Genomic DNA, 25,533 nt, shown 5'->3' with positions numbered 1-25,533 from the left:
AGGTCGAGGACTCTCCGCTTGGGTCAGGACGCTGCTCAAGGAAACTCCTCGAGGTGCCTTGGGTCAGGACGCTGCCCTGAGCAGGTCCTCGAGGTTGAGAGCCCTCATCTGTCAGGTGAGCGATAAAGCGTTTTGGGTTGCCATTAAACCCTAGGGAGTGGGGCTTTGTTCTACATTTTGGGTTGCCGTTAAACCCTAAAAAGTTGTTCTGTTCTCCTCTCGCAGACATTCGAACCTGTAATTTACGGAGAGCTAGTTAACTTATTAATAATTAATTTTTTATTTTTGGTGGTTGGTTGCTCATTTGGGAGCCTCCGTAACAACATTCATTTAAGACATAAGGCTTGGTGACATTCTGTATGTTTCAACAATATACACAGAATGACGTTGCAATGGCAAGCACAAGTTCTACAACACTTCTGTGTTGCTCTGCAGACTGCGTCTGTCCAGGTTTCAACCTCATAACCGAAGTAGAAGTGTCTATTCCTATTGTAACTAAATTAAAATCACTGGTGTTCAGTCTGATACACTCATTTCATCATTGCTGCCAACTGAAATCTGGTTAGCAGTCCCCAGATCCATTGTATCAGTGGGGTGTTACCAGCCTGGCTCCAGATTCTCAAGTACCTCTATCCAAACATATTGCAGAAGGTCTGGAGCATTTACATCAATATACCTTACATAACTGTTCTCAGACATGTATCCCAACAACACACAGTAGCAAGAAATCCATCAATCCATACCAAAAATTGCACTCTTTCCAACTGATGAAACTGCACCCTTGATGTTGAGGTGATTTATGTAAAATACTACTGTGGACTGTGAGGGCTCACCCACCCCTGAATTCTAAAACCTTCTTAGGACTCAACGTATTTCACATCAGATCTTTTTTCCTACTGACACCCATTTCAGTGTGACCAGGACTGGTGCTGACTAAGCTGCAAGGAGCATATTGTGGCCTCTGAAGATACACAAAAGTTACTTCTAAAATATTCATCCAAAAATGATCTGAGCACCTCAGCAATGGAGTCTCCAGAATGCTTCTGACAGTTCACGGTTTGAGGTTTCAGGCCTGAAGTGACCCAAAGTTACTTGCCTGGCCTCCAGCTGCTGATCCAGGAGGTCACAGGTCTAGCAGAGGCACTGTGTCAGATCTGTCAGTCTTGTACAGATGTTTTGGATGCGTTTGGGCAACTCCTATGACACAAGATATATATGGGGTAACTATATCAAGCCCTAGGGATTTTCTTAATCATTAGCTGAATTTTTCTGACTGTGCTGACTAGATCTCCACTGCTGATGTCTTAGACACTTATAGATTGTAGAACCCTGCACTCAGAAACCTGAATTTCTGTGTTTTATTCTCAATCTGAATCCTTTGCTTAAGTATGAAGGCAGTCTTGGTTATTTGTTTAAAAAAAGTAGAAGCCCGTAAGCGTAATTTCTGAGGTTCAGAAAGTTCTGTGGAAAATTAGTAGTAGTAGTAGTAGTACTACTGCTTTACTCTATTTTTATACTTTGTCCCTAAATATTTGCCATTGGTTACAGTGGTCAGTGATAGACAAATCAAGAAAAATATTTGTCCTTTTCCATTATATATATTTATATCTTTCTTGGGTTTTTATGAAGAAAATGTTGAAAATTGAAAAAAAGACATCCAAATACCATGGGTATTTATTCTGAACATGATAGTTTTATAATGTAATCAAATGTCTTCTTTTAAAACAGAATCTTGGCTATAAGTTTTCATTCGAAATTTGATTGAAGATACTGAGCTGTCCTTCTTTAATAAAATGTTTGTAGAAACATCAAAGGCTAAGCAGATTCCTTCACTTAAACAATGCAATTTCGCTTATAAAACATATAGTAATAGTTGAAATTTATGAGTAGTACTAGAACAATTAGCTGTATTTTTTAAATGTATAAAGGAAAAATAAAAAAGAGCTGAGAATCTCAAAGGAATGCTCAGCAAGATTGTCCAGGAGAGATAATAATTTCAGAATTCTTTCATATTTTTCATAGCCATAGTGTTTAATGCTTTACTAGCTCATAGAAATGATAGAGGTTAACCAGACATATAAAAACTGGTTTGAAAATGAATTTGTATGCACAGATAAAAGTACTTTTATGAAATTTATTTTCAGCAGGTGCCTCATCGGGCATACTAGGATTTTATGAATCATTTATCTCATTTGGGAGGTACAATATGTGCGGGATGAGCAGAAAACTTGTTTCACAGGAATTTTGGACTGTAGATTAACATTTTGAATCAATCAATATTCATGGTGTCTCTTTAAGCATGAAAAATCTTTGCCATCTTAGATGCTAATGTAATGTAATAATAATGCTTTGCACCTACAATATCACCTTCCAACTAGGGGTCTCAAGATAGTTATCAGGCATCCATAAATTAAGCCTCAAAAAATCATTGTTACATCAGATTATTTTGCTGGAAAGGAAACAGGAAAAGAATGGTTCCATGTCTTGATAAAGGTTACAGAAGAAATATTGTGGAGGAAAGATGATAGAACCAAACACAATATTTCGGGTAAGTGTATCCCATTAAGTTATGTGAAAACTTTGCGCAAGCTCAGGATCATTTCTCTTCTATTTGGGATATTCTCTAACCTTGCCTTAGTTTTCACTGAAGTGTCAACAGTGATGGTTAGGTCTTTGTATCTGGGGTGCTCTGTACTCAGACCCCAGTGAGAGATATGAAAAGTTCCCATTTTTCCTTCTATCACTGACCACATTGCCATGAATTATGTTTACCGCCTTACTGCTCAACTTCCTAATTCACTCAGGAGTTCCCCTAAAGGTTATTTATGGAATCATACACAAACATAATAGATCTGAGTAATAATGCTTTCTAGTGGCCAATATATCTGCATGTATTTTTATATAAATACATTGGGACAAATTCTTTTCTAATGGGAGATGGTATGGCTCCTTTGACGTTAAAGAAGCTGAACACATTTACCACTGTGTAGACCTAAGCCTTTTAAAATTTTAATCAGGAAATGAGCATACCACTGTTGCCATCAATTCAATCCTTCTCAACAGAAAAGAACTATTATTAATATATTGAATAGTTTCCTTTATTTTTACATTAATTCTTGTCTTTTAATAATCAGCCGTGTAGACAAACTGATAGTTCTGAGCCAGTGCACAAATGCACTTCCATACCACGTCTGCTGTCTGTGTCTACAGCTCTGTGTTTGCAAGGCTTCTAATAATTTCAGAGGGACGAGTTTGAAATTAGTGCACAAATTGGATCAGTGCAGGTAAATTCAAACAATCTCTCTGAATCCAAAAGTAAGGTTCCTATTCTAGTCTTATGTAAACAAACTTAAAACAGCCCTTTTCTACAAATAAGCTATCACTCATGCTTCAGGAACTGCTGAAAAGTTGATGAAGATGATTCCTGAAAATCCATTTTATAAGAAAAAGACATAGAGAGAGTGTTCAAAGGTAGGAATTCATTTTCATTCTTCAGGAGAGAAATTTTCAAATAGATTTTTATAAGGAAAGGGAAATTGTATGGAGAAACATTACATCAATTATTTAAAAACAATAGGGAGGTCTATAAAGTATAAGAAGATGTCCCCAGAGTCCACTGATACTTCCAACATAGAGAAAATCTGTCAGGGATGTTTTGGGGGGGTTTTTTTGGTGGCCAATGGGAGTTATATAAATCCTAGAAAGATATTAACATTAAGCAGGCAGTCTTAACAATATCAGAGTTTCATGAAATCTTTTATAACAACTCCCACTAACAGAAGAGTCATCTCCTCATGAAAACAGAATTGACCAGCTAAAAGTTTCTTTGCCAGTGCTTTTATTCAGATCATCAACCTTGACTTGAAGTTGTCTTGTCTGGTATCTAAAAAACATCAAGAAAATTTTTCCCCTATGCAAGAAAGGAAATCTATACGATTATGATTCAGCCAAGCATCTGCATGCACCTTTTGAAAGTATAGATAAGGTCAGCAGCTATGCACAAGTCAGCCTTCCAGTTTCGAAATGTCTGTGGTACTTGTCTTATCATAGGAGCACACTTTTTTAACATGTTCACCCTCCCAATACTGCCTTGAGATAGTAAAGTTTTATGAAAATGAGTTAGACTGACCAACAAAGCTCCAGGTCATTAAAGGCTATTAAGCCTCTAACTCCCCCTGACTGCAGCTTTAGAGATCTGACCCAAGGACTTTGCTGAAGGTCACACAGATGTCTGTGGATGAACACAGAATTCAATCCAGCTTTCTAAATTCCCAGAATACTACTCTAATTACAGTTCCTCTTATCCCTATGCCTTAAGTAGATTGTTGAGATAATTTTCCTATATGAGCAATACTCTGATTTTTTGCATATAGATACATCTTGTCATTTTAAAACTACACACTCTTAAGTGCCAGAAATAAGGGGGATGGTGGCTGTTGGTTTTAAGTTGTTTCAATGAGCTTTAATACTGCATCGGTCAGGACTATCTGTTACAGCCTTATTGAGGGTTCATATTCAGATAACACAACATTTTCTTTAGATTATGTAAGGCAATATTTGCATATATGTGAGGTAATCTTCTGAACATCTGCTTTGCCTGCACCCATCCCAGCCTCTCCTGTGTACACGTCTTATTTCTTATGTGCTCAGGTAGCCTGAGGAATATGTTTAGCTGCAGTCTCTGATTCAGACATTAGATGTCCCTGTGCACTGTAAAGGGTTCTGTGCGAGGTGTAGTCCCTGGTAAACAACACAGAGCTGAACTAGATCCGTTCTGGGAAGTCTGCTTGTTCTATTTATGCTTGCTACTATGCTGTTAACAGGTCTAATCCAGGTGATTACATATCCAGAAACATCAACTGGCTAATCCTAGTTAAATAGCATATTTTCTTTTATTCAGTAGGACAAGATACTGTCAACTGTCCTTTAAATCAGCCCCTTCAGTTTGTCCAGTTTAAATTAATAGCTTTACCAATAAGAACTAAAGATCAGATTAACTTGTTCATGTGTCATGAGCATCTTTGTATCTTCCTTTCCCTCTCCGCTTGAGCCTGTGCCTTTGCACAGCTTTTGCTCTCTACCCATCCTCCTTGTGCAATATGCAGTCTCCTGAATAATGGAGTAGATTCTGTGGGGATGAAAACCTGCTGGTTTTCTCATAAGTAGATTTTGTGGGGATGAAAACCTGCTGATTTTCTCATAAATTTGCAGTTTCTCATTAGATTGTAATTCTGGATGCAGCAATTTTATAACCATTCCCCCTCACATTCACTACAAATTAGGAAAGCCTTAAAAAAGTAAGCAATAAATCATAAAATACAAACACGGGTATAAAATATTACACACTGATTCCCTTAAGACCATCAACAACTTCAACAGGACCACTGACTGCACAAATAAAGCAGAAAAGCTGTATTATATCAAAAGAATATTATTTGCCATATCAACAGGAGGAATGCATTTTTGCAGTGCACTCAACAAATGGTGGAATTTTCAGCACTGACCATCAGTATCAACGTGTCCATTCTCCATTTGCGGATGTGAAATAAGCCTTGCAAAAACAGGGGAGAAACGGTGTTTTTCTGCCCTATCACTTGGCAAACCGAGCAACTGCTGCACAAATTTTCATACTTCCTAACGCTTCAGTAGCTGTGATGTGAATTTCATAAAGCCCTTTTATATTATGAAGTGGAAAATATATTCAGAAGCACCATAATTCCCTGATATTAAATGTTTTCTCTGTAAATGTAACAAAAGTAACAACTGTAGCAACAATTCTAATTACTTTCCTATAGCTATAGCACTGAAAGAAATGGTGGCATTTTAATAGAAATTTAATCTCTGCAGTTTAACAAAGATGTGTATTCCCATTATTTCCCATATATTACTTTATGTATTATGAACATGTGTAAGACTGTGTAGGTTTCCCCACCCTCAACACACACCTCAGCAAAAAGATTTTTAGTGAATCTTTTATGTGCTGCTGTTTTCACTATTACATTCTGTATAAAATGTCATAAATGAGCTATATATTTTTAAAAAGGTTCTAACAAAGTGTGTAAGTGTGATGATACATTCCCATTCTAAATTTGTATCAATCTTTGTAAAGGCCAGATGCGTTTAAATTCTTGTGTAAAAAATTTTAAGATGTCTATGAAACTACTACCTAGTTTTAGATTCCAGTCACAATCCAAAACAAATCCAAATCCAGAATCAAATCAAATAACTAGTTTGGCTTGGTATATTGTTAATACCATGTCTTTGCCACTTATTTATCATTTTAAGATTTCTGTCTCTGTAAATCGTAGCTGACAATATAAAGAGACTAATACATTTATTATGTTGAAGTAGAAAGCTATGAATATAACTCAAGAAAAGTATGTATCCAGGGCTTCAGTCATACGAACACATGCATGTGTGCTACACTTTGCTCACAAGTGGAATTGGTAGTTTTAATGAAACTGATTGTGTACTTTAAGTCAATTACATACCATTTTGTAGAACTCAAGCCGAAAAGATGATGGAATCAAGTCCCTTGTTAAGAGTACACTTGGGACACTTAGTTACAAGACCCTTCAGATTATAGCTCTCCATCTGTTGGGTGTTAATAGGAATTAGAATAAAGCTAATTTAAGAGCTGAAAGGCAATGCACTTTCACTAAAAAAGAACAAATCCAGTCTGCTAAGAGGGTTTATGAGAAGAAGAATCAGTAATGCAAATATAAGATACTTATCTGATGTTGCTGGCTCTGTGCAATTTTCTGGAAGGAGAAGCTGTCTTCCAGTTCAGTCTCTGCAAGTTTTCAGTAGAACTGTCTGCATTCACATCTGAATGCCATAGAAGAAAATGATTAAGTCCCATGTGGGACTTTTCAGCTACTCTTACAAAACACTTAAACTGACAAATATTCTACAGCACACAATTTTTTGTGGAAAGTAATATAATTTAACTGATGCAATAAAATTAAGCATGTAGCATAATACATAACAATTTAAATTTATGTGACATTAACTGCTTTTCTGCAGTAAAGCAGAATATAAATTGAAAACATTTCTCCTCCATTGTGAATAAAGACCCAGTTTTGAAGTAATATTGATGTATTACAGAAACCTTTCTGTACCTTTTGATAGGCTCTCTAATACTGAATGAGGAGCTATGTATCTTTGTTTTTATGCTTCTCAGTCATCCTAGTGGTGGTAACCAATAGTTTGTTTTACAGACAACTATTAGTTCTGCCAGGTAAATCACTTAGACCTCTAGATCTAGGTATATGCAATCATCATTCTACACATTAAATTCCATTTTTATCCAGTCTGTTCCCATGAGACATGCAGTGCACATGGCTTCAATACAGCTTCTACAAATTCAGTAGCGAGATGTTTTTATTCACCAGTTTTGCTCATTTATTTATTTTGATGTGAAATTTGCTTGGTAAGCAGTGTTTCCAAGGTGCAACAGGAAATCAATATCAAAAGTGATGCTGGGGGAATTCTAATGTATTTGGAATTTTTTTATCATGTTATTTAATCTATGTTACATTTGTTATCAGGAATCTTTTTGTCACATATGTGATAAGACTTTTTGTTACTGCATTAGAAAAATGAATACTGATAAGGGGTTATTACAAATGTTGAAAATTTGATCAGGTTGTCATATTGTAGAAGAACAGAAGCCTCTTTCTAGATTAAAAAAATTACATTAAGAAAGAACATGGAGTACACTAGTTCTCTTTCATTGCTGATGTAGGAATATCAACAGTGGTCCTAGTCACAGATTTGAAAATATTTGTGAGATTTCATCTCAGTTTATGTCTCCCATCCTCTCGCCTGGTTTAGCAAAGTTCTAGGATATTTTAGGTATTTGACCCGTATTTCCTGAGTGTTTATACATGGCACCATATTCCATTGCTTTCCATCATTGCTATTTCTCACATTGCTGTTATTAAGTGTTTGTTACTACTGGACCTCCTGTTTCTCCTCTCTCTACTTCTTCCTTATGATGCGTTTTATTTCATTATGATACCTGCATTCCATCCTCTTTTTATTGTGCAGGTTTTTTGGGGTTTCTACACTCGCTTTCACATTATGCTTCTGGATGAAATCCTGGTCACTGTGAGGAATTTTTGCTAATCACAGTGGGATTTTTTCTAATCATGTCCATAATAACAAGAATTCAGTCTTTTAATCTATGCAAATTAACTTCTCTTTTCTGACCTCCATGTGTCATATTACTTAACTTGTTTGAAGATTTTACTGACTTAGATAAGTTACATTTTATAGCACAGAGTTTAAAGACACATGTAATGTTTCTCAGAAGTGGCCACTGATCTCTCCATATCTTAACAGTGTTAGACTTTCTGTGAAAGGGTGTATCTCACACTTAAATCCATTCTGTGGTATAAACTGAGTCCCACTTCTGTGTTGCAGGAGTAGATTTGACAGATGTCTGACCCCAAATCCAGACAGCACTAATCCCAAAACTACAGTCCTGAACATATCAGTGTGGGAAACTGCCCCACTTGACAGCTAGAAAGCCTGGCTATCAATAATTTGTACTGCACCCTGCCCTATATATCTGACCTGAAACCCTGACATGAAACTTAGATCAATCACAGATCCCACAAGCTCATTCATGAAAGCCATTAGTATAAAAAAAAAAAAAAAAAAAAAAAGTTTCTTCTTACTAAGTATTGTTCTGTTTTAAAATCAGCTGTCTAGACTGCATTACTACTACTAAAACACAACAATGCCCGTTCAGGAATTTCAGCTTAGTGAAGTATTCCCTTGCATTGTTCTTACAAAGGGTTGGATTTCCCCAAACAGTTAATTCTTTCCAGCTAAGAAGAGAGAACCAACCTCAACACTAAGGTATGTAGACATGTTTGCCTTGGATAAAATGAGATCCAGGGAAAATAATACAGAAAGAAAAATGGGGATAAATAGGAATTTGACATTATCTTAAACATGAAAGTAGGACAGAATGTTGCTTTCTCCTTGTTCTTGTAGTCTAGACAATCATATGTTCATTACCTTCCCAGGATAAAGCAAACACCTTATAGACAAAATTCCTACAAAGCAGGGCCATTTGACTGATGAATACTTCAAAGGTATTTGAGCAAATGGCCCTCATGGAGAGCCCACAAATTATTTTCAGAGTAAATTTAGGTCCCAAGAAAGCAGGAACTTCTTCACATACAACAAGCACACTTACCTATGTGGAGACTGTAGGACAAGATAAGACAGCTGCTAAAACCCTGCATGGGCTACTCATGAAAGATGCTACCACGGACCTCAGTCTGGGATTCCACATGTTCTGTGCTTCAAATAAGGATGACTGCACTTGATTTAAGCTAGATAATTCAGCCACTGCCAAAAAAAAAAGTACTATGGAGCTTTGTACTGCCTGGCTGCTTAGTTTTTTTCTTGCCTTCACAGACAATGCTGAGTGTGTGCTGCTGTGGCTTCACTGCTAGCTGCACATAAACATGGATGGACTTCGGTATTGCTGCACAAGTTACAGAAGTTATCATAAATGTTCATTCAAACTGAAACCAGAGGCATCTGTGAATAAACACAGGGCAGTGGCATCCCTCCAAAGACACTGTTCCCTTTCTTTCATCCCAAGCTATTCAAACTGTTTGAGGAAGTAAGTTAGAGCTGCTACCCAGTGCCACATGTCTCCATGTCCTCACATGTGAAGACAGGTCAGTGAGACCTGTTGGTTTTAAATGTTAGTCTATAAAATGTTTTCATGGAAGCCATCACCCAGAAAAACATCTGAGCCCCATAAAAGCTTCCAGCCTGATGAGGTAGTGGTCAGTTTCACAAGCAGGACCTGTTTGCGGAAACAGGATCCCAAACAGATCTCAAACAGACAGCAGTAAAATACTTGCCACTAGCATCCTCAAGGCATGGCAACAGCAGCCTCTGTGACCTTCAAATATGGTGTGATAGTAGTATTTATTACATTTGTTACCACAGTGCTTATAAAAGTGGGGCTTGACACAGCACCCTTACTCTACAACAGCTTCTTATCTAAATAGACAAGCAGATAAAAGCTAGAGAGAAGGATTAAATATACAAACAGAGCAAGAAGAGTAACAGCCTGCAAATTTCATGTCAGTTCAGCTACTTTTGTTTACCTGTCCTTTGGGCAGAGTTTAATTAGTAAGAGATTAGTTGATAGAAAGATAGAGGACAGGGGATGTTAAAGATAGGCATGAAAGAGACAATGCAATGGCCAGAGGGGAGGAGGCAAGGCACACAGAAAGTGGCTGGAGTGAGCCTGAGTTCAAGGAGTCTGTAAGAAAGGAAGCTCAGGGGGTTGCAGGAGGTGGCTGCATGGCACAGGGGAGAGCTACTCATAACCAGAACTGTAAAAAGCAGTCTGATGTCTGTGGTGTTAAATGTATAGGGACAAAGGCACTATCTTGTCTTGCTTCTAACATGTTCATAATAAAGAGGCAGCCCTGTATGGGTAATAAGGATACTCAGCCAGTCCACAGTGTGTCTCGCATAGCTGCTATACAAAAAGTTTTGGGGTTTTAACTTCTTCTGTGCCAAAATCAGCCTAGAGCTGGCTCCTCCAAAACTATTTGTCTGGATAAGAGTCGATGTGGTGCAAAAAGCTGATGCATTTCAGGGCTGAGGCAGGAGGAATCCACATAAGATCCTCTTCCTTCCACATTGAGCAGAGCACCAAGTCCAGCTGAAAACAGGGCCTGGTTTCTGGAGCCTGCTTTGGCTCCAGGAAAGGCCCTCATTGTATTGTGGCATGGGGAAGCTGGTGGCCACTGTGGGAAACTGAAGATAACAGTGAAGAAAGAGGAACTGGAATGAAAAAGATGTCTGAAAAGGAGCTAAATGTTAACACAAATGTTAACCTCATGTTAACACTATCCAATGTAGGGGGTAGAAAGAAGGTACAGTGCTGTCATTTATTTTTTCCTAATAAAAAGATAAGCTATGCAGCCTTTCTAAATGATAATTCTCTTGTGAATTTTGAAGGCAGGAGCTACCTATATTTTGTTGTAGCCATCAGTGAAATGCAGAGGTAAGGAAGGAGGAATTGCCAGAGGAGGGTGGTATTGTATAAGATAAAATAAGTAGCTGCTGCTTACCTTGGAGTTACCAACCAGGGGTAGCTTATAAACACCATAACAATCCTCCACTCCACTCTTAGCTTTCAGAATAACACACCATATTGGGCTGGAAAGCAACTTCAGGCTAAGAACATGGAGGAGATGAGAAAACTGTGGAAAGAAGCAGAATGGAATTAGGAGATGGGATGAAATAAGAAGGACAGAAAGGAGAGAAAACATAAATGGAGAGGGTGGAAACCTGAGGAAAAGAGACCAGACAAGAGGCCAGATGGTCACCAGGGCAAAGGATCAAAAAATGGTTCTTGGGTAAATTACAACTTGGTGGAGTATGTGATTTTTAAAAATGGAGCAAAAGATCAGAGAAAGATTGAATATTTAGGGTTCATTCTGGACTGAAGGAGAATGAACAAGGAACAATAGGTTTTGTGTACAACAGATTTGCTGACCCAGCTTCTCCCTTCCTGCCATCCATATGCACCATCAATGTTATGCAGAGGGTAACTGTACCCTAACTGAAGGATGCAGTTATAAACTGGTAGTAACTTAAGCACAACTGATCCTGTTTATACTGTGAAAACATTTTTGAACTCTCATTCTATTACTTTGACCAGCCCTGTGTATTCTTTTTTGTGAATGAGCCATCTTTAATTGAGCATTTGTAGAGTGTGCCTTGAATTGTTGAAGCCTAGTTTAGGCATCACAGTAAGTATGATGATTAAAAATTAAAAACCTGAACAGGCTATTAACACCATTTCTAACAGTACACACAAAGGAACTTTTTCCACATCACAGAATTCTGTTCCAGAAATGAACAAATTCTAGAATTTTTTTTTTATTCTTATTCAGTCTAAAGTTTTCTTTCTTTAAAATGTAATTTCAGCTTTCTAGACTTGATAAACTTCTAAATAATTCTTCCTGTTCTGTGTGGGTTATACTCTAAAATCTTTGTGTGAGAATATATTTGCCACGTCAAAGAATTCTATTGAAAATACTGTTTGAAGCTGAACCTGGCTTATAGAGGCCCTACTATAGGCTGAAGTGGTGCACAAATGAGTTTGAAAAATAGTTACTTGCCTCTTTACATGGAGTTGTTTCTGTTCACTGGCTATGAGTATCACAGAACCACAAAGTCACTGAGGTAGAAAGGGCCCTCTGGAGTTCTCCTAGTCCAACTCCACAGTAAGACCAGGGTCAACCAGAGCAGGTTGCTCAGGACCAGGGGTTTGTGATTTTCCAAGTACAGAGACTTTATAACCTCTCTGGAGATCACTGTCCCAGTGTTCGATCACCCTTATATTAAAAAAGTCTGTTCAAATGGAATTTCTTGTACTTCAGTTTGTGTCCATTACCTTCTACTCTTTCACTGGGCAGCACTGAGAAATCTGGTTCTGCTTCTTTACTCTCTTCCATCAGGTATTTTAAAATGTTGTTAAGATTCCCCCCTGAGTCTTCTCTTCTGAAAGATAAACAATCCCAGCTCTATTCAGCATGCAGAGTAACACATGTATAATGCATTTGGCCTTGTAGAATGAAACTGCAAACACTTCCAGAAATACAAATCTGCAAGAAAGAAAAATAAATGGAAGTGAGAGGTAATTGGCATCTTCATAGAAAAGCAAGGCTGCAACCTTACTAAATAATATATGATAACTTCTCAAGCTGTTTAATGACATTGAAAAAACAATTTTTAAATATGAGAACAACTTTACAGTTACTACTTTTGAAAACAATAAAAATATACCTGTCTTCACAGAAAATAGTCATAACGTATTCAAAATTTTTCTGTTTGGAATGGACATTGAATAAGAACTCACCTAACTCGTATTTCCCTTAAAGTTTGTCAATATCAAAATATCAAAATGAGAAAGGGCAACCGAGTAACACAAACAAGAACTATAACATGATTTGAAAGAACTAGAGCAAATATTTCCATATCCTTAGTCTGCATCGGCTGCATTTCCAAAAATGCAGCTGTAAGATGCAGAATAAGCTCAACTAGCACAGAGCCCTTTGGAAAGAATGTAAAATAATAATAATACAACTTTATTTAACAGTCTAAGATAAGATGACTAGAGATACAAGGAACAAAGCATAACCAGAATAATGGTAATGTCACATTGGTAATGTTATACTGAATAAACCATAAAGGAGTTTATTGGTGGCAACCACAACACTGAAGTTAACTGTCTGAGATTCCATGGAGGGATGCAGCAGCAACAGTACTGGGAAAAAACAGCTTCTGCACATACACAGAATTCATTATGTAAATAATGACAAGCATGATACTGTCAGCTGGATAGAAAAGAGATAGGAATCTATCAAACACATAAAACAAGCTTGTTAAATGAGAGGCCAATACTTGTAAAGCTAACAGAAAAGGTCTTTCACAGCATTTCTGAGTTCAAATACAGTAGGTTTATTAGTGAAAGTAACAGAAGCAAAAGGATATAGGTAACAACAGTGTTTAAATTACTTAAATTTTTCTCCAAGCCTTGCTAGGCCTAGTTAAATGCAACCTCCACACTACTTCTTCCAATTTTCCTACATTTTGTTAAGAAAATACTGGAATTAAATTTGGATATTTACTTTTGCTGGAACTAAGTGTTCTCACAGCCATTAACTCTGTGAATGACAGTTATCATCACACATACAGATCAGGAAGTTTCAGGGTATGGTCAGGCCCATAAGAGTCCTACCGACTGTCACCTGCCCCTTGCTGAAGACAAAAGCAACATCTATCCCTCCTGAAAAAGGAGAATAAGAAAATTTTAAGATAAGTATAAAAAAATATATAGTTTCCACCATAAAGATATTAAATTTCCATGCATTAGCACATATTTTTATCTTTCTGGATAGGTTTTTAATTTCTCTCCTTTCAACAGTTCAGTGTCACACAACACTGGTGCACATACTAGGATTTTTTGCAAGACTTTTTCTTGAGACAAAAACTCTTGCCTACTGATCAGTACTGTGCACAGGAAGTATGGTCGTTTCATACTTCACTCTCATGTGGTAAATCTAGAAAGTAAAACACTGATAAACAAATGCAGGCACTCTGCTTGACAAGGAATAATTGAAAGAAAAACTGTGAAAGAAAAAACTGAACAGAGAGGTTAAGCAATAAAGAATAACTGCTGACTCACACAAATGCTCTCAAAGAGGGAAAAACTAAGCTAGTATAAAGATACAGGCACACCTAACACTTTAGATATCTCCCTTCTTGCCTTCTCACTCACTACTAAACATTTCCCGTTACCACAAAAAGAAAATGAGCTACCAGCTACTCCTATGATTCCTGCTTCTGATTAGACAACACATATTGTAAAAGACCACATCTCTGCAGCCTTGCTTCATAGAATCATAGAATGGTTAGGTTGGAAGGGATCTTAAAGATCATCTCGTTCCAATCCACTGCCCATCTAACCTGGCCTTGAACACTTCCAGGGAGGGGGCATCTACAACTCTGGGCAACTTGTTCCACTGTCTCATCATCCTCACAGTAAATAATTTCTTCCTTATATCTAATCTAAAACTATCCTCTTTCAGATGAAAACCATTACTCCTCATCCTGTCACTACACTCCCTGATAAAGAGTCCCTCCGCATCTTTCTTGTAGGCCACCTGTAAGTACTGTAAGGCCACTATAAGGTCTCCCCAGAGCCTTCTCTTCTCCACGCTGAACAACCCCAATTCTCTCAGCCTGTCTTCAAAGGGGAGGTGCTCCAGCTCCCTGATCATCTTTGTGGCCCTCCTCTGGACTCACTCCAACAGGTCCATGTCCTTCTTATGTTGGGAGCCCCAGACCTGAACACAGTACTCCAAGTGGGGTCTCATGAGAGCAGAGTGGAGGGGGAGAATCACCTCTCTCAACCTGATGCCACACTTCTCTTGGTGCAGCCCAGGTTGGCTTTCTGGGCTGTGAGCACACATTGCTGGTTCATATTCAGTTTTCCATCCACTAGTGCTCCCAAGTCCTCTGCATGGCTACTCTCAATCCACTCATCACCCAGCCTGTATTTGTGCTTGGGATTGCCCCGATCCGTGTGCAGGACCTTGCACCTGGCCTTGTTGAACTTCATGAGGTTTGCACAGACCCACCTCTCAAGCCTGTCAAGGTCTCTCTGGATGACATCCCTTCCCTCCAGAGTGTCAACCGCACCACACAGCTTGGTGTCATCAGCAAACTTACTGAGGGTACACTCAATCCTACTGTCCATGTTGCCAACAGAGATGTGAAACAGCACTGGTCCCAATACTGATCCCTGAGGAATGGGACTCGTCACTGGTCTGCACTTGGGCATTGTGCTGTTGACCGCAACACTTTGAGCGTAACCATCCAGCCAATTCCTTATCCACCAAGTGGACCATCTATCAAACTCATGTCTCTTGAATTTAGAGACAAGGGTGTCATGCGGGACAGTGTCAAATGCTTTGCCCAAGTCCAGGTAGATGACGTCAGTTGCTCTTCCTTTATCCAGTAACACTGTAACACCGTTGTAGAAAGCCACCAAATTTGTGAGGCACAATTTGCCCTTAGTGAAGCCATGCTGGCTGTCACCAACATCCTTATTTTCCACATGACCTAACGTAGTTTCTAGGAGGATCTGCTCCATGATCTTGCTGGGCACAGAGGTGAGACTGACTGGCCTGTAGTTCCCTGGGTCTTCCTTTTTTCCCTTTTTAAAAATGGGGACTATGTTTCCCCTTTTCCAGTCAGTGGGAAATTCAGTGGACTGCCACAACTTCTCAAATATGATGGGTAGTGGCTTAGCCACTCCATCTGCCAGTTCCCTCAGGATTCACAGGTCCAATGGACTTATACACCTTCAGGTTCCTTAGATGGTCTAAAACCTGATCTTCTCCTACAGTGGGTGGTTCTTCATTCTCTCAATCCCTGCCATTGCCCTCTGTGACATGGGTGATGTGGCTGGAGCACTTTTCAGTGAAGACTGAGGCAACAAAGTTATGGAGTACCTCAGCTTTCTCCATATTCCAGGTAACCATGTCTCTCATTTCCTCTGGAGAGGGCCCACATTGTCCCTAGTCTTCCTTTTATCACTGATGTACCTATAGAAGGTTTTCTTTTTGCCCTTGATGTGCCTGGCCAGATTTAATTCTATCAGGGCTTTGTCTTCCTAACCTGATCCCCGGCTGCTTGGACAGTTTCTCTATATTCCTCAGAGGTATCTGTCCTTGCTTCCACCCTCTGTAGGCTCCTTTTTGTGTTTGAACTTGTCCCAGAGCTCCTTGTTCATCCATGCAGCCCTCCTGGTGTTCTTACCTGACTCCCTCTTTGTCAGGCATCGCTCCTGAGCTTGGAGGAGGTGATCCTTGAATATTAACCAGCTTTCTTGAACTTCACCATTTCATGGTCACTGCAGCCAAGGCTGCCATTGAGCTTCACACTCCCCACCAGCCCCTCCTTGGTGACAACAAGGTCCAGCATAGCACCTCTCCTCATTGGCTCCTCTATCACTTAGAGAAGGAAGTTATCATCAATGCATTCCAGGAACTTCCTGGATTGCTTATGCCCTGATCTGTTGTCCCTCTGTCCCTCCAACAAATATCGGGGTGGTTGAAGTCTCCCATGAGGACCAGGGCTTGTGAACGTGAGGCTGCTCCTATCTGTCTATAGAGGGCATCATCTGCTCGGTCTTCCTGGTCGGGTTGCCTGTAACAGACCCTCACTATAATATCTCCTCTTCCTTTAATCCTGACCCATCTCTTGGTCAGCTCCTCATCCATCCCCAGGCAGAGCTCCAGGCACTCCAGCTGGTCATTGACATAGAGGGCAACACCTCCTCCTCATCTCCCCTACCTGTCCTTTCTAAAGAGCCTGTATCCTTCCATTCCAACACTCCAGTCATAGGAGTCATCCCACCACATCTCTGTGATGCCAGTAAGATCGTTGCCCTGAAGGGCTTCATGTAAAGAGACATATCTGATAGCTTAAATTTTTTATACATGATAACTACAATGTTCAACTGAATTTGCTACACTGCTGAGGACAGTTAACTCTATCAGCTAAATCTAGAGAGATCCTTTCCGAGCATCAAGAGAAAATCAACTTGTCAAGCATGGCAAGAAACATGTTTCAGTTTGTTACGGCTCCCCATGATAGATGCTTAAGCAGCTCCAAGAATAACAAAGTTGTGTATTGGTATGCAAGAAAGTGCTTGATAATCTGTTTGAGCAGATATACTGTAGTTTTTATCTACACTGACTGGAAGTTAATGGTCAGCTTGCTGTATCGCTGCCCACTAGAAAAAAAAACCCACATTTGAATCTCATTTTGATGTTTGATTAAGAGTAGTTGTGCTGGATTAGATCAAAGACCCACTTAATCTACTATTTTATCTACATTTATGGCAAATAAATTGATAGGAAAATAACATAAGGAACAGGCAAGCAAAAGTGATCCAGTTCCTAACTTGTCGTCACAGTGTTTAACAATCATTAACGAACTTTGTGCAAGAGGTTGCAATTGGAACAGCATGTGTATCCCATTCCTTGATGGACCCAATCTTCATGAATTTGTCAAATTCCTTCTTATTCTTATATAAAGGAAGGAAATTTTCATAAAATGTATAATTTAATTGAAAAAATTATTATCCCAGCAAGCTGCAGAGACCAAAAATATAAAAGGCTCAGGAAGAAGGTAGACAATAGCTGCCTGAAAATTAAATTTGGTATTTTCCTGTTCTCTTATTACAAGAAAAACTAAGTAATTTAATAATTTCTTCAACCTTTCTGTCATCTCTCAGGCCAAAGACTCCTAGCCTGTGTAATATTTCCTTATATGTAAACCATTCCATTCCTCTGATAATCTTCGCCACCATCCCATTAACATTTCTAATTTTACTAAGTATTATTGCTATTGCAGGACCAGAGCATCATGCATGATATACCATTTTATTGAATAATAAATACATTGCTTTCCTTCCTATTCCTTTCTAATAAACCACTAATATTCTATTTCTCCTTTTGATCATGGCTAAAGATTGAGCTGCCATTATCAGAAAATTATTCTTTTGAACTCTCCTTGCCAAATGGCTATTACTAATTTCAGAACAAATAATTATCTGTTCATTGATAGCATTATTTTTTTCCCATGGATATATTTTATCTGCAGCTTTGTTATCCATATTCAGCAGTAGGACACACTATTAGTGTAAATCTTAATGATCCTGAGCAATGCCTGGTGTATGCTGCCTGCAAGGTACCAATCTGGCCCCTATGGAAATAACGAATACCAGAAAAAGATTTGAAGTTATTTAGAATGTACTTCATAATTATATATCTCCCCTTTCATGGGGTGGGACAGGTGTCTCAGGTAAATGCAGCATAGAAATTATAAGGAAAACAGTTAGCTAGACAAGTAGGAGAATTACTCAGGACAAATAAAACCAGAAGTCAAACTTAGGCGGTATAGAATCTGACTTGCTATGCATAGCAACTTTTAGATCATCTTTATGCAACAACACCTTGAGCCCCAGACTTACCAACAATTTACATAAAAATCTTGTCAACGGAGTCCTTGATGGCCTAAACTGTCATTTTTTCTACAAGCAAAGGAAAGAGCTTTAATTGAATTTAAACAACACAACAGTGTATTATTCTAGATACGTGCAGAAATTCAGTGAAGTGACATTAACAGGTCTGATTTAACTGATTTACAAGCACTTAATCCTGGGTGAATGGATACTTTAGCATACAGTTTTGCCCTTCCCATGTCTTGGTAGTATATTTGTAAAGTACTATTGAATTTCAGTAGAATTTTTTTAATCGCCTCTTTAACAATATATAATTATTTTTGACAGTAAACCAACTAAAATAAATACTTCTAGATTAATTGTGACCGATAATTAAATACTACAGTACGTAGAGATGGAATGGTCCCGAGATAATATTGCTTTAGCTTTAATGAGTGTTTATCATTCTTGTTTGCTTCCACTGTGGCAGTTATCAAGGTTAGTTCCAAAATTTCTTAATTAAATGGAAATACATAGAAGGCACTGCCTTAACAGAAAACAGTTTAAAATATTTATGATTTAAACATCATTTCAAAGTATGCAGACTGCTGCCTTACAAATTTTTTGTCACAGTTTACCTATGGAGCTCAATATTCTCCTTAAGTCCTACCTTGACACTAAACAACACTGTGGTGTGTTGTAGGATTGTTCCTGTTTCTTTATCTCTGAAAGACAGGAGTATGTTTTTAAATGGAAGCTTTGATAAAGGATTTCTGATTTCTGGCTCAGGCTTGACTGGCTCAGTCTCTGCACAGTAATTAAGTAATAGTAATTAAGTAAATCTCTTTATTGCACATTTTCAACATGTAGTCTGATGCTTAAATTAGATTCCTAATGGAATTAAAGAATCACATTCCTACAAAACTCCATAGGGAGTTTGGTACCTAGGGTGCTCTGAGGAAATAATCTGACTTTCACCAGTCCCACACTTTCAGATGTCACCAGAAACAGCAGATTCCACCACCCTCAGAAAAATTCCCTACACTTCTAATTGTTGCAGATTGAGACCTGAAGCAACTAAAAATAAGATAACATATGGGGAGGGAACTTCATCTTTCAACTACAAGATGCTTATAAATGTTTGCTAAAGCTTACCTGGTTCATAGAGGTAGTACTTATATGACTACACTATATACCATATGATTATGATATATAAAATATCTGAAGACAAATATTGGCACTGCTAAAGAATGATCCTTATGTAATACTCACATTTTCTCCAGTAAAAATTCTGATCATCTCCACTGGTTCTTTGCATTGTGCTGCTGGCAAGGTATTCTTAATTTGTTGTTAGAACAATAAAACAATGTGCATGAAATAATATACATAAAGCATTAAAATGAGCACTGAAAATCAAACAAGATCATGGAAACAAAAAAATCAGGTCTTGTCTGGTCCCAGCCCAGTGTCTGTACTAACTGGTCTCAGTAGTTAAAGTTAGGCAATCTTGGGAAGAGAGGGAGGTTACCATTGTTTAAACCCTAAGTAAAAATAGAATGCTTATTGGGTTCAAATGAAGGCTGTTCTTAAATTAATTTGTACTTACAGATTCTTGCTGCCAGTCTAAATACTTCCTATGTTAAAACACAGTTGCACAAAAATCTCTAAGGGGACAGACCATTACAAATGCCCACCTGGTAGCTTTTTAGGTGTCATGCAACAGTAAATAACATTCTGGAAAATAAAAAGTAAGTATAGAACACTTCCACATGTCAAATATGTAACCAGAATAGTTATTTGGGAAACTGGAACAGAGCTGTTTCAAGAGTGTATTCACTCACTGCCAGTTCTTGGCCTGGTTGTAGCTATGCGCTCGAAACATCATTTCCCACCACTGTTACTTATTCTCCCTCCATGCAGCACCTTCCCTCCCCCACTCCCAGTTTGACATCAGATTGTGCCAGCCTTGAACACTGCTGCAATTTACTGCTGAGTCACATCATTTCACTGCTGTCACAGAACATCATCATCACTGCTCTGATAGGAATATTGCAACAAGCTTTTGGTATGAGAAGAGAGAGAGTCTTCCAAGACACAAGCACTGGAAAGGCTGAGTATAGTATGTTCTTCTAGAAAAAGCTGTCTCCCTCTTCAAAGGAAGTTTTATGATCACTGGTTTAGAAGTAGCACAACTAGCTCTTCCTGTGATTTCACTTCTGCTCAGGTGCTGTATCTCCAGAATGCCCAAAGGATCAATGTTTGAAGGCAATTGGCACTAGAAGAAACTTCCGTTGTTTATCATGGTGCTGCTGAAGTCTTCTGGGGTTGACAGGTGCTGCTCAAGAAGGTTAATAAGATGAAGAAAGCTCTTCCAGCTGGACCATAAGAGGGATTATGTCTGAGCAGCAGATAAACAGATTATTCCAGAAACAGACTCTGCTTCTTTTTAAAACTTCGTCACTCTTGTCTTACCACTCTGGTTCCCCAGGCTAGAACTGTGTGCGTTCGAGGCGTTTGTCCCGCTTTTGCATTCTGGCACCTGTTGCGCTCTTTGCATAGTTGCAATTCAATGCCGTCCAAGGCTGGGAACACCTGAAAAATAATAAGAGGGAAGACATTTGGGGGTTTTAGTTCTTTAAGAAAAGAAAATTCTTCTACTTGACCTAAATATTCTTATTTTCTGCATGATTGATCTTGAAAACTGTGAATGACCAATAGACAGCATGCATTTGAAAATTGGATTAATATTTTTGATCATTTGCCTTGCTCTCCAAGTTCAGGCAAGCAGAGGTAAGTTCATATATTAAAGGTTTATATGAATTTACATTGCATAGGATAAAAAAAAATAATTGAAAGATCAGGTTGTTTTCGCATTACAGAATTCTTTGTTTGGAATTTGGTGTTTTGACAGTTCAGCTAAAGACAGTACAGTTACTGACAGTGCTATAAAGTTGGAAAAGGAAACATTGGCAAGATTTCTTATGTGTGTTTCCCAGGCTTTACAATCTCTGTAAGAGATGCCATTTAGTTGCATATGTTCTGTTATGAAAATATATAATTTTAAAAAAAACAATTATATGGAAGGGAAACAAAGTAGCTGAAAGAACATCTAAGTGCTGACATTGTTAAAGATGGTTTGAAATGAAGAGAAAGTAGTAAAATATGTCTTCACATTTACCTAGCCATTGTCAGAAACAACTTCAAAAACTTTTAGATGTACAAATTATGGAGGAATAAACCAAACTGGCAAATATACAGAAAATAGCAATACTAGTAAGGATTACTGTAATAATAATTGTAAAATTATTTGCAAGAAAACAGAAATACAAACAACTCCTCTGTACTTAGTACAACAGCTAACTTGCTTCTTTTAAAAACGTTTAAAAGTTCACAGCAATTTTAAATCTTTTTCAGCAACAAAAAAGAAAAGATGGTAGTGTGATTTTTTTGCTGTTCAGTTCCATATTCAATAGATTTAGAGCTCTGGGGAACATGCTTCATTTTGGGGGAGGTTTCTTACTAACTTTTCCATCTATGCTTTGATATTTATATAATTGAATTAAAAGCCAACATTACAACAGCTTTATGCTGGCCCAAGTCAATGACCTATTTTATGTCAATCTCAGGCATGTTAATTAAATGCAAAAAATGTAAAATGATAAAAGAGAAGTCTCCTCAATGGTATTTAAATATCTGTTAAAGAGACAGTGTGAAACATAGTTTGCTGTCAATACCACTTGGGAAGTTTTATTTAAGCATCTTTTTTTTTTTATCTTGCTTTTGTTTGCACAGATTTTCTTTAGAAAATAAAGAGCACAGTTCTTGTATCTCACTGAAATGATGTAAATCTTCTTTAGTGGACAATTACAGAAAAAATCCTTGGGAAAAAATAATGTATTAGTTAATATTAGATTTATATTCTGTTGTTCTTTGATTTTACTTTTCAATTCCATATAAATAGTGTCATTTAATCATTAATGATATTTTGGAAATGTGGCAAAAAATGAGAGAATGATAGTTCATGTCTAACTAGAAGAAAAGTTATATCAAAATGCTTTTGCATTTAAGTTGCATATTCTATGATGGAAAGAGATAGAATGAATTCCAGGTAATTCATGCATGCTTCATGGTATCATTACAGTCCATATTTATAATTATGAACTGAGAAAGTGATAATGTAAAAAGCGGGACCACACAGTTTCACCCACAGCAAATTGTAAATGCATGTTACAACACATTTCCCATAAAAGACTGGCAATATACAGAACTGTATATTATCCCCCTAAGAGATGTAGTAGAAGACTTGGTGCATAGAATGTTTATCAAGACTCAGGAAACAATGACCAGTAATAAACTTCACATAGCATCTGGCTTATGTAGCAGTGTTGGAATTTTCTCATTTTTGATGGCTTTCAGAGGGGAAAAAGTATTTCTTCTATACATGCATGTGAATCATAATTGGAAAAATTCCTTCCCACCAGTTTTATAAAGTACATGTGGTATGTGTGAATGCATAATAATTATTTTTTATTGCTACATAGTCATGCCATATATAATATTTTAAAATTATGTTATCTCAAATATATGCACACAGATCTCAAAACACTTAATGCTTGTGTTAAGAAATTTCTATACCAGAACAGGGTAAACTGAACTGTTAACAAAACTGTTATTTTATGACTTATCATTAGGGTCAGATACTCACAGAGAATATTTTCAAAAGTACAGAGGCTCTCCCAGTGATTCTGAATACTTATATTAATCACTCATTAGTGATCCTAACATAGGTGATTTGAGGCTTTTATGACTCCTCAAGTTTGCAGTACATGTCAACTGTGAGAGACTAGGAAATAAGAGATTAAGATATAAAGACTCCCATCTTAAAAGAAAAAACATAGAACTAATAAACTCTAAATATTTATAGGGTTACTCAGTTGATTTTTTTTTTCCCTCATGAACAAAACTATCCTAAATTCAAATTCCTGATTTACTCATATCTATATTTAACAACAAGTGGGTTAACAAAAGTGGGGCTTGCTCAGTAATGTCTTTTGGTCCTTCCTCCCCATCCCTATTTTAGGACCAAAAGAGGTCCATTTGGAGGCTGTCCAGGAGCACCTCCAATTCCACAGTAAACAAACAGGAAAGTATAGGGAGCAAAATAAACTTTAGAGATAGAGTGTTTATCTTTGGCCACGACTAGTGTCAGAATCGAGAAAATGACCTCAGGACTTGAACTCAGGTCTTTGCCACTGTCCTGACACAAACTGTCTCTAATAATGGGGAAGGGAAAGTGAGTGAGATAAAATTTTTGCAACAAAAAAATCTACGTGCAAAATATGACCATAGAGTAATTTTTAACTGTTGAATTGTAAACCACTGAAAGCCCAGTCTAACTAGCAAGATACAGAGGAGCTTTGAACTCCCAAAACTATACATTGATGCCGGGTACACCCTAGCACTTGATACTGAGAATATAAGGGAGCCAGAGTGCATTCAAGGCTGTTTGGGGTTATTTTTTATTCCGCAAGCAAATATCCACTATTTACTCAGCCATTCTTTAGGACACAAAGGCTTTGTGTGTGCTCTATGAAATCATTTTAATTCATTCTGACTTACCCCTTCCTGCTTGGCTGTTCCAATTCAGCAATAAGTGTTGCAGATCTTCATTACTATAATTGCCTTTGAAAAAAGGGTTAAGCAAATTTGTGCCAAAGGGAAAGGGAAGTCAAAGAACATAAAGCTTCAAAGAAAGGAAAAAAGACATCTGGTTTTTGCACTAAGATTATTTTCTACTTTCATCAATAAAATAAGAATTACAAAGTTAAAGCTAGCTTTCTTGTTTGTGCTTATAAACAAATGAAAAGTAAACCCAAACAAATGTAACACTGGATTACATGTGGGCTTTAATCTTTTCTATTTCCTGACTAAAGCCAAACTTGAATAAAAATACTAGAATATTATCACTGAATCTTAAAGATTCATTCCAGATATAATCACACATATACTATAGTGATTAGTGAACTATATGTGGATGAACAGTTAGACATGTAGGATTTTTTCTCTGAAAACACCTGTGGACAAGATGATCACTATTAATAATAAAAGGTTTTCTCACTTTACAGGATGTTAATTTACAGGCAACAATAAAGTAACTTTACTTGGAGTCTTAACCTGCTAGAAATCCAGATTATTGTTTATGCTATTCTTCATTTCTCAGCTATTTGTGGTGTCTTAGTGGCTTTAGCAGTGCATTAAGCAGTACGGCCAATATTCATCAGATGTAGCAAACACGCTGTCTTCTTCCCAGAAGGAGAACTGTATGCATTCTATTGCATTTTGATGCTTTAAAATACTTTAAATATATGTTTTCCCCTCTACTTTTATACCTCTATCCTATTCCCAGGCCCTTTGGGATTAAAATGAGTCTTCTACTCATTCTCTATCACACAATTCTTCCATTTTTATCAGGAATTAGGTGCACTATCCTACCTGTTCCATGCACTTTGTATTTTGCAAGGCCAGCTGTGTTTCAAACAATTTCTTCCCCTTAGGAATGTGTGATATTGAAAAATACGCTTACTAAAAAGAAATATCTATCTATCTGTCTGCTTGTATATACATATATACTGGCATTTTGTCACTACCAGCTGCTATTTACTGGACAGACACTTTGCAACATATCTGGAAAACATAAGATTAACAATCATCTGGGAGTACCCTGACACCTGCCACAGTGTAAGTGTGTTTATATACCCTTACATAATTGTAGGACGCCTTGTCATTTTATGCAAGCATAGCACCAGTTTTAACCTTACCATATACCTGCCTGACAGTATATACCAGCCTGAGAGTAACACTAACATCTTCATCTTACAAAAGCATGTGGTCCTGCGGTGTAACATAGAAACTGAAGCCCTGACCTGTAAGAAGCATTGCAGTCATAAAGCAGGGCAACA

General features: G+C 37.6%; 1 protein-coding gene and 1 long non-coding RNA gene across 5 annotated transcripts in view; one reads left to right on the top strand and one right to left on the bottom strand.

Annotated features, from left to right (window-relative positions):
• Window positions 1-1,005: 1,005 nt before the first annotated feature.
• Window positions 1,006-20,020, bottom strand: LOC141940656 (uncharacterized). 2 transcript variants are annotated; one of them, XR_012628049.1, is made up of 7 exons: window positions 19,847-20,020; window positions 18,605-18,664; window positions 12,452-12,662; window positions 11,121-11,252; window positions 9,212-9,366; window positions 6,492-6,828; window positions 1,006-1,197 (listed from the first exon to the last, which is right to left on the bottom strand). It is a non-coding gene; the product is annotated as an uncharacterized LOC141940656 (long non-coding RNA). The 2 variants fall into 2 exon arrangements; XR_012628048.1 differs by lacking the exon at window positions 19,847-20,020 and having other exon boundaries at window positions 18,605-18,724.
• Window positions 20,021-21,058: 1,038 nt separating this feature from the next.
• IMPG1 (interphotoreceptor matrix proteoglycan 1) overlaps window positions 21,059-25,533 on the top strand; it is a 65,155-nt gene continuing 60,680 nt past the window's right edge. For all 3 annotated transcript variants that reach the window (XM_074861903.1, XM_074861905.1, XM_074861902.1), the window contains exon 1: window positions 21,059-21,364. In XM_074861903.1, the coding sequence (XP_074718004.1) occupies window positions 21,298-21,364 (67 nt within the window). In that variant the 5' untranslated portion in view covers window positions 21,059-21,297. The remainder of the gene's footprint in view (window positions 21,365-25,533) is intronic.

The sequence above is a fragment of the Strix uralensis genome, chromosome 3, assembly GCF_047716275.1.
Source record: "Strix uralensis isolate ZFMK-TIS-50842 chromosome 3, bStrUra1, whole genome shotgun sequence".
Taxonomy (NCBI): Eukaryota; Metazoa; Chordata; class Aves; order Strigiformes; family Strigidae; genus Strix; species Strix uralensis.
This window is presented reverse-complemented; position numbering and strand designations above follow the sequence as displayed.